The 9,644-nt window shown below is 47.8% G+C and overlaps 1 protein-coding gene across 1 annotated transcript in view; it reads left to right on the top strand.

The window, feature by feature from the left end:
* The first annotated feature begins 244 nt into the window (after nucleotides 1-244).
* Nucleotides 245-9,644, top strand: part of Fzd6 (frizzled class receptor 6) — a 23,437-nt gene continuing 14,037 nt past the window's right edge. Inside the window, exon 1 of the mRNA XM_010612121.1 lies at nucleotides 245-583. Coding sequence (XP_010610423.1) covers nucleotides 407-583 — 177 coding nt within the window. The 5' untranslated portion in view covers nucleotides 245-406. The remainder of the gene's footprint in view (nucleotides 584-9,644) is intronic.

The following is a 9,644-nucleotide window of genomic DNA, read 5'->3' as shown; positions in this document are numbered from 1 at the left end:
CCCGCCCGTCCTGCCCACGGAGCACAAACCCTCAATCACCAGGGCCTGGCGAGGAGGCTCCCCTGCAAATTACACATCCTCTGCCCGCAGATGAAAGGGCGTCTGCGGGTGGAATTTCCCATCTTTTTCCCATGGTGCTGGTTCTCTCTCTCTCTCTCTCCTCTCTCTCTGCTTTGGCCTGCGTTTGGCTTGATGCCACACGCGGCTGACACCCCCACCCCCACCCCCACCACTGTCTTTACAGCCACTGACCCAGAACTGGTCTTCGGGAAACAGGGCCTTCAGCATGGTGAGCCGATGCAATGAGGAATGCGCGCACTCTCCCCTTCGGATGGGAGCCTGCGGCTGGTGAGAAGCTGAGAAGCACTGTTCCTCCTGGGCAGCTGTGGAGCCGGGAGAGTGGGAGATGGGCAGGTCCGCCTTTCTGTGGCTGTGTGTGCTCCTGCCCCTGGCCAGCGGGCACAGCCTCTTCACCTGCGAGCCCATCACGGTCCCGCGGTGCGTGAAGATGACCTACAACCTCACCTTCTTCCCCAACCTCATGGGCCACTATGACCAGGGCATCGCCGCCGTGGAGATGGAGGTGAGGGGCGCGGGCTCGCTGCAGTGACGGCTCATTTTGCAGTGAGCTGCGGCCACGAGTGACTTCTAAGCGCCTCATGCCCGCACATACTTTGGTAGTTCCCCCAGAAATGGGAACTCAGGCTTTTTTCTAATTCACTGAGCATGTAACTGATACTGCCCGGGCTAAGGGGAAGGAGCCCATGGTTTTATAAGCAGTTGTAGTTTGTTTGGCTCAGTTTTTCTGAAGCAAAACAAATGATTGGAAATATTCACACTGCAGACAGTATTTTACTAAAAAGTGACCGTTTCCTAAAGATAGCACTAGGTATTCCTTGTAAGACAATTGCTCCATGGAACTAGAGGCGCAGGTGACACTAAGGCCCGCCCAGGTCCCCTGTCACTTGCCCGGGGCTCAGCGATATGCAGATTGTGGGGCTGTGGAAGAAAGAGCTGCCTGTAGAGGCAGGAACCTGCCCTCCCACACAGATCTGGAGCCTGATATGCCTCATGGAGGAAAGAAGACAAACATGCTTTTGGTCTTTGTTCAGGAAAACTGTCTGGGGAGGGTAAGGGCCCCTCAGGTTGTTCCCAGGAGATAAACTCTGAGCCAGGCATGGTAGTGCATGCCCATAATCCCAGCACCCTGGGAGGATGAGGCAGGAGAACCGCAAGCTCAAGCCCAGCCTGGGCAGTTTAGCAGCTTGGCCGTGTCTCGAAATAAAAAATGAAGATGAAAAAGGGGGTCTGGGGGTACAGCTCAGTCCCCTGGGCGGCTCAGTCTCTGGAGGGTTGATTTTGCAGCTTTGAAGCTCATCCATTGTGGTTCGCTTCAATAGTCATCTGACTACCTTGGTGTAGACGGGTGACTAGAATAGGAAAGTTTTAAAATACTACGTAGCTGTAATTTTAGAAGAGACTACAAGTTATATCATTGTAGTTGTTCAGTGCCTTTTCAAGCTAATGCCAGATGTGCTTTTGAGCGCTGAACCAATGATGCAGTGAGAACTTCGTCGATGAATCAGAACCGTTTTTTGGTTTTATCTAAGGAAGCATGTGGCGGTGACACAGTAAGCAGTGATTACACCGTGTGTGTTTTATCTGACAGTTAGATGTTCTATAACTTAGGCTTCGGCAGTATCCTTAAAGCGTCTCATTTTAATCAGATTTCCTTCCTGTGTCGTAGCTGCCTGCGTTTTAAGTTGGAAAGCAGCAGCGACCTTGTAAATCACTTCCTTTAGGCTGAGTCCCTGTAGACTGCTGGAGAGACAGGGTGGAGATGCAATCCTTCCACCAGAAGTTTTGACCCTAAAGATCACACAGGACTTCTTATCGTCTTTTATACCACTGACTCCTTCTCAGAATAAGAGACTGTTTTAGAACTTAAGTGAAATGCAGAGGATGGTAAGAGAACCCAGTTATACTGAGATGCTTCTGTGTACGGCTCAGGTTAGGAACCCCCAAGCCCTTTGTCCTACAGTGCAGAACGGAAGCCCAGAAGGTCTGATTTGGCCAAGGCTTGCACTCTGTGACCCGCCTGGCTTCCACCATGATCCTATTTCCTAACATGCTGAATGTGGTGAGCAAGTTTCAGTCTTGTCCACGTCTTTCCGGACTTCACTGGGTTAAAATAACGAGGTGATTTTTAAAAACCCATTCAGCTCTTCCTGTCTCTCTCCACCCTCCTAGTGTCTTGATTACAGTCATATTAGATCAGAAATAAGGCCCCCGCCTTTCGGTCTTTCTTCCATAGCAGTGCCAAAGTGATTGTAGGAAAATGCAAATCCATGTGGTCAGAAAAACAATGACCTGATTCTGGAGTGGTCCCAACCATGTGTGGGGAGCCTGCCATGTGTCCCCTGGCACACGGCAGCCAGACCGACCTGTTTGTAGACCCTATTTTAAGCGATTCACCTGTCATCCTCTTTTGTCCTGACGGAATTTAGCTCTGGAGAAATACTTCAGTTGACATCCTTTATTTTCTTTCCCATATTAGCTCTATGTTAAATAATTCATTTTACGTAAAGGAACCTTTGATTGGACCACTGGGTTTATAAACTATATGTGTCAGGTTTTTTATTTTTTCACACATACGCTGGTCCTTAATAGTCCAGTTAAGTTCTCGATCATAGCTACATGGGCTTTGGCTTTCGCTAAAAATGGGTGTCATGGCTTCTCTCGAGATTGGGTTTTACACCTCCCAGCAGCTGCCTTTGGTTCCTGCTGGTGCCTCGTGAATTTCCAGTGAATTAGGGTTAGGGCGAGCAGCTGAAGACTGCCTGATGCTTGTGGCAAGCGGTCGCTTTCTTGGCCACCAAGTTCCACCCAGTGGCACCTCGGTTCAGGAGCTTAATTTGTTCCGGGAATCTGGGGAGGTCAGCTGTGCACCTGTTCGTCAACCCATGCAGAGTTCTCAAATGGAAGCAAAATTATCCCAAACGTTTCTGTTTGCGAACCGAGACGTTCCTAAGTCGAGATGTGCCTCACTCCTCCGACGTGCCTTCGTTCCCACCCTGGGACAGCAGGCCTGCTTGGTCCAGCTCGTTACTCTGTGATGACGTGGACCTGTGGAGCAGTGATTCCCGACGTTTAGCTCCCAGACCAACAGCTGTGGGCTTGTTGGAAGTGCTAGTTTGAGGGCTCCCTGGACCTACTGAATCCCGATGGTGGAGGCAGAGCCCAGGAAACTGCTTCAGCCGGTGACTGTTAGGAATGGTGGGGTTCAAGGCCAGGGGGTTAGGTATGAGGATTGCAGGGCAGCTCAGACAGCCCCTGCCACGGTCACTGAGCTCTGCGTTATGGCAGAAAGGCTGTCACAGCCGGTCTGAGGATAAGCGGGTGTGGCTGTGTCCCAGTATTTGCACAAGTCTCAGGGGGCCCTGTTTAGGGGACCTTGCTGCACTGTAAATACTAACTAGACAGCACCTTGGCGATAGTCTGCCGTGTGACGGGTGTGACCATGTGCACTCACTAACACTCCCTGATTCTGTGCTACTTACTTTCCATGTGGATTTTTAAGAGTTTAATGCATCATAAACCAGAAGCACCTGCCTGGGATATACGGCATTTTGTTTTCAGAGAATGCTTGCAGTAAGGCATCTGTTTTTTCTTGTTTTATTCTGGGAATGAAAGTCCTTCAGATTAGGAAGAGTTAATGTCTCATTCTGATTCTGAGTCGAGATTTGGCTTTGTCCTGAGAGGATGTTGTGTATTCTGCCTCTCCCAGTGGAAAAACAGACGCTGCAGGTTTCCATTGTGTGCCTTTGCTTTTGGATCTGGAGCTCTTTCCCAGGCTGTGAGGCTGACCAGCGTCCCTGGAGGGACTGACTTCATCCAGGGAGCCCCGGCTGACCTCGGGAAAGGGGAAGCAGGAACACTGAGTTTTTCTTTTTGAATTGCCGCAAAAGCAAAGACCCCATTGTGTTTGGAACAGCACGTGGCCAGTCCACTCTGGAGGGCCTGCAGGGAAGTGAGTCAAGAGTCCTTTTCACCTGTTCATGTGCACTATTAAAATGTATCTACTCAATTAAAAATAAAGGTGTGGAGAAAGCCTGAACAACAGACTGCTAAGAAAAAAAAACTATTTAGATGACGCAGTATTTAAACATTTCATTTGTCTACTTTTAGAAGAATCCAGTGGACTCTGTCCCATGGTCACCTGTCACTTTGTCCTTGTCCTTTTTTGGGTGGTACTGGGAAGAGTTGAACCCAGTGAACGACACTTCACACTGAGCTACGTCCCCAGCCTTTTTTATTTATTTTTTTATTTTTTGTGTGACAGAGGTCCACGAAGTCACTGAGTTGCCCAGGATGGGCTCAAACCTGTGCGATCCTCCTGCCTCGGCTTCCCAGAATGCTGGGATGATAAGCATGGACTACCACGCCTAGCTCCTTCTTACTTCCTCTGTAGCCCAGCACATATGGAGAGGAAATGTTGAGTGTGACAAACCTCTGATTTTTAGGGAATACTACTTTAGAATGGCAGTAGCTGTGTCACCAGTTAGCGTAGGTCCTTGCTTGGAGAGATAATGGGAATTAAAACTAAAGTCCACATTTGCAGGAAAAAAGCTGGAATTGAAAAGTATGTGAAAACATGAAGGGTTTTTAGCTGGGGAACTGACAAAGATCAAGCCTGGACTGGACTACGTGGCAAGACCCTGTCTCAGAAAACCAGAAAACAGAGGGAAGTGGACTCTGGCCGGAGCAGCTGGAAGGGCGCGCTGTGGTGGGCTAGGCTGGCCCTGCAGTTTCGCAGGTCAGGCTGAAGCCGGGCCGTCCCAGTCCTGCAAGCCTCTGCTGGGACCCAGGTGACCACAGCTTTGGGGCGGTGGAGATCTGGAGCAGCGGGTTGTTCCCACAGATCTCTCCTCCTGACGTCCTCGGTCCTGAGGCGAGAGATTAGGGGAATCTAGGGCTGATGAACCTTGCTTTGCCAAGTTTTAGACAGAATCTCCCCAGATGATTAGCATATAATTACCAATTCCCCAAGGAAAGCTCTTTTGGAAAAATAATTTAAAATTTCTAACACTCCCTGCCAAGAAATATCTTTAAAATAATGAGTTTTCCATTCTGGAAATCCTGCAAATTGCTGCTTTTTATTCTTCTCAGACCTCACTTTATATTTTTTAAAGAAGCTGATCCATCTGAGATTGATCACATTGACAAAAAAAGCAACCGTTTCACCCTCTTTGATACAGCAATCCATTGACTTCCTCAAAAAACTTACTCAAGCCTTTTGTAGCCACTTTGACAGTGTCTGCTTGGTGCATCCAGATGATCTCTAAGGTCCATACTTTTTCTTTCCAATCCCTTCTTAGATTTCTTGACCTTCTCTCAATTTTCATCACTCACTAGAAGTCAGATTTCTTGTCAGTGCCATCTTAAAGCAAGAAGGGTTTTATCACTTTGTGGGAGTTACCAGGCCCGTGACTGGGGTAGACTCTCAGAGTCATGTGCTTTGCAGTCACATGGCCTTGGGAAGGTGGCTCAATTCCACACACCAGTGGGATCCTGACTGATGCTTGTACATCCTGTCTCTTCAAGACCAAGAGTCACCGCCATGACACTAATACAGAACCACTCTGCTTAGTCAGGCTTAGCTTCATGTATTTTTATTTATTTTTTGGATATAAAAGTCCAAAGTTTATCAAAGGTAAAAGAAGAAAAGAAGAAGTAGAAGTAGAGCTGACAAGAAGAGAAAAAAGGAGAAGTAGAGGTGGAAAGAAGAGAGAAAACATGTCCTGCTCCAGAGCAAATAACTGCAAGAGTAAGACAGTGGCTACAAGGCCCAGTGGCCGCCATCATTTATACCCTTCCTCTGACGTGAGCTGTTCTGCACATGCACCTTGGCTGTGACTTTGATTGGCAGGTCACACATGACTGTCCAGCCGCTTTGCCATGCCCTGATCTCCTGCCTCATTTCCCCCCGGAGGGACATAAATGCTCACAATTCTTTTTGGATTGCTGAAGGAGTGGAGGTCTGTCTTCACATAGCTACTTACTGCTAAAGAAGGACTGCAGGCCCTTCCTCCTGTGGAGTACCTGCTCTCTAAGTACCGAACAGTGATGTGTATCACCAGCTGGCCTGAGGAAAACTTCCTGACTCCACTTATACCTCTTGGCTGGCTTCACCAAAACTGCTTTTGGACAGTGTGGTGACCAGTGGTTCTTTCTAGGCTTTTGCTGTCCCGTTCAAAGAACTGGATGGGACAGCCAATGGATGGGAAAGTTTGAAGTTTGCTGAAGGTAAAAGAAGTATTAGAAGTGAAAAGAAGAGGAAACAGTAGAGGTGAAATAAGACAAAATTCATACTGCACCCAGAACAGGTCACTGCAAGAGTAAAAAGACAGTGGCCAGTTTCATATATTTTAAATTTTCTTTTATCTTTCCTTTTCTATTCCCTGAGCTAAAGTTCTGGCCCAGACTTTCTCTTGAGGACCTCACAGTGCTGCCCATGCTAGGCCCTTAGGGTGCTTTCTGCCATTGTCAGTACAGCATGGGGTGCTGGCTGTCCTTTCCCTGGACGTGCCCCTGAGACCAGCTGGCGTTGTTCATTCAGCAAACACAAATCAGCACCGAGGCACCTCAGGAGCTGGGTGTGCAACAAAGGACCCCACTGACCCCTGAGTACTCACAGAATTTGTGTCCTGGTAGAAGAAATGCAAGACAACCTGTCTGTTTTTGGTCACGGTGCTTTTGATTTCAGTTTTAGCAAAAGTTTATTTTCTTAGAGTACTTTTTTGCACATGTACACTCATTTCCAAAACCACTTTAATGTTATTTTGCTCTGGTCACTCCTTTATTTGTTTTACATAGCTGCTTAATTCCTTTAACTCTGAAAAAGGCGTCCCCTTGCCTTGTGTTTGGCTGGGATAGAGCATCCAGAGTGGTCAAACTAGAAGGGAAACTAGAAGAGCAGCTTGCAGACTCAGTGGGCAGACTGGACTTCAGGGCTCTGAAAAAACAAGGGACAGTGAGACCCTGTACAGGGCAGTCCCCGCGGGAGCGCTGAGCAGGGGTCTCCGTGAGGACTCGGCTTGGTTGGAAGGTCCCAGGGCTTGCGTGCACCTCTGGTTATGGTGCTGTGGTGAAGGCTCTTTTGCTGCTCTGCTTCTGGCCTCTCGACTCCTTAGCATCCACCAGCTCAGCCCAGCCTACTGAATGAGGCTCCCTTCCTGCACTGCAGCCCTTTTGCTTGGGAGCCTAACGATCCAATCCCAGAGTAACTCGAGGAAAGGCCAGTGGACAGCTGCAGACTGCATGATGTGGCCTCGTGTGCGCTTCCTCTCTGCGAGCCCTGTTGGTTTGGACTCACGTGCAGCAAACACCTCCTCACTTTCCGGGCCCATCTGGGGAGCTGCCTTCACACACTGCTTTTCCGGATTCCTGATTACTGGTTCTCCAGGCTCATTCTTTAAAGTCCGTGCATGGCTCTATCGTGAGCTACGCTATGCACCAGTGTAACTTCTGTATCCCGGACTGTCTTTCTCCGGACATCCCTGAAGTCCTGCCCAAGAGGGCTACGTCCCAGTGGAGCTCTCGTCCTGTAACAGTTCACTCTTGGCCAGGACTAGCGACTGATCTCTTCGGTCATCTGGCCAGTGAGAGCTCCCCGTGAAGCCACATGTGTGTGTCTTAAGGACAGGTAGGGACGCAGTGGAAGTAGGCACGCTGAGAACATAAACCATACGTTTCTGCTGCTGTCCCCTGTCTTGAGGGTCTGCTTGGCCCCTGAAGACAGGCTGCTGTTGGGTGGCATGACGGGGAGGCGAGTCTGGTGACTTCCAGTGTGTGAGAAGTAGCTTGGGCGGGTGATCTCGAGGTTCCGTCATTGTGTTCTGCCTCTATCAGGAACCAGTGGCAAGACCAAGGCGGGAAGTCGCTTTGACTGACAGGATTGTCCTCTGCGTATGTGTTACCATGGCGTCTTGGGCGCACGTCTGGGGCCTTGTCGGCTTCATGGCCCAATGCAATGTCCTGTGAAACGGTGATCCATTTCAGGGTCTGCAAAATTCTGTGGGGGCGCAAAGCTGAAGAGCTGATTGCTCTGTAAGGTGGTGGTTTTCCGACTTTGGAGCACGTTAGAGTCACCCCCAAGGGCTGCACCCCCGGAGATCCCTAAATCAGTAGGCTGGGTCCAGATGGAGATGCCCATGCTGCCACCACTGTCTCAGGCACATGGGCTGAGGTATGCCACTGCATATGCGAGGTGAAAGCGGATTCTTCTCCAAGAACGAGAGTGCTGGCAGATAGGCCAGGGCTTCTCACAAGGTGCCAGGCTGTCCTGATTTGCTACAGCAGAGGCCACATCTGAGAAGCACCTGAACCCCTTGATTCTAGTTGCTTAATTGAGGTGAGTGGAACCTCTCGTTTTAGTTTTGTGAGGACTCCCCACACTTATTTCCATAGTGGTTATACTAGTTTACATTCCCACCAAAAATATAAAAGGATTCCTTTTTCCCCACACCTCGCCAGCATTTGTTATTATTTGACTTCTTGGTGGTGGCCATTCTTTCTGGAGTAAGATGAAATCTCAGCATTGTTTTAATTTGTATTTCCCTAATGGCCAGAGATTGAATTGTTTTTATTATTTATTGGCCATTTTTACTTCTTCTGAGAAATGTCTGTTCATTTGATGGTCCATTTATTGGTTGGGTCTTTTATTTAGGGGGAGGTCTAACTTTATGTATTCTAGTTATGAGCCCTCTGTCTGAGGACTAGCTAGCAAAAAATTTTTCCCATTGTGTAAGTTGAGAAATTGTCTCTTCACTCCATTGGTTGTTTCCTTGCTGTGCAGGATCTTTTTACTTTGATGTAATCCAATTTTTAAATTTTTGGTGTTGTACCTTGCGCAGTTTGGGTTCAGTTCAAAAAGTCCTTGCCTGTGCCTATATCTTCAGGTACATGTACAGAACACATAAAACTTCCAGCAAATGGGTTCTGTTTTAACATTTAGACCTTTGATCCATTTTTATTTAGTTTAGTACATGGTGAAAGATTCAGTCTTCTGTACATGGATAGCCAGTTTTCCCAGCACCATTTATTAAGGGGGCTATCTTTCCTCCTGCATGTTTTTAGCCTCCTTGTTGAAGATCAGATGGCTCAATATGTCTGGGGTTGTTTCTGTATCCTCTTCTGTTCTATTGATGCATGTGTCTGTACAATGCTGTTTTTGTCGCTGTGGCTTTGTAATATAACTTCAAATCCAGGATTGTGTTGTCTCCTGCCTTGTTCTTGTTGACAGGGTTGCTTTTGCTGTTCTGGGTTTCTTGTGGTTCCAAATGAGTGTTAGGATTGCTTTCTCTAGTTCTGTAGGAATGCTGTTGGTATTTTGGTTCAGAATCATTAAATCTATATATCAGTTTTGGTACTACAACTATTTTGACGGTACTATTCCATATTCTTTCCATTTTCTGATATCCTCTTCGATCTCCTTTTTCAGAGTACTACAGTTTTGTTGTAGAGATCTTTCACTTCCTTGGTTAGGTAAATACCTAAGTAATTTTTTCTAGAAGCTATTGTGAATGGTATTGTTTTCCCAATTTCTTCCTTTTTTTTTTTTTTTTTTTTTTTTTTTCCGGGTG

This window comes from Fukomys damarensis, unplaced genomic scaffold (genome assembly GCF_012274545.1).
Source record: "Fukomys damarensis isolate Sample0158 unplaced genomic scaffold, DMR_v1.0_HiC HiC_scaffold_5, whole genome shotgun sequence".
NCBI lineage: Eukaryota > Metazoa > Chordata > Mammalia > Rodentia > Bathyergidae > Fukomys > Fukomys damarensis.
The sequence above is the reverse complement of the archived record's forward strand: the minus strand, read 5'-3'. Positions and strand labels throughout refer to the sequence as shown.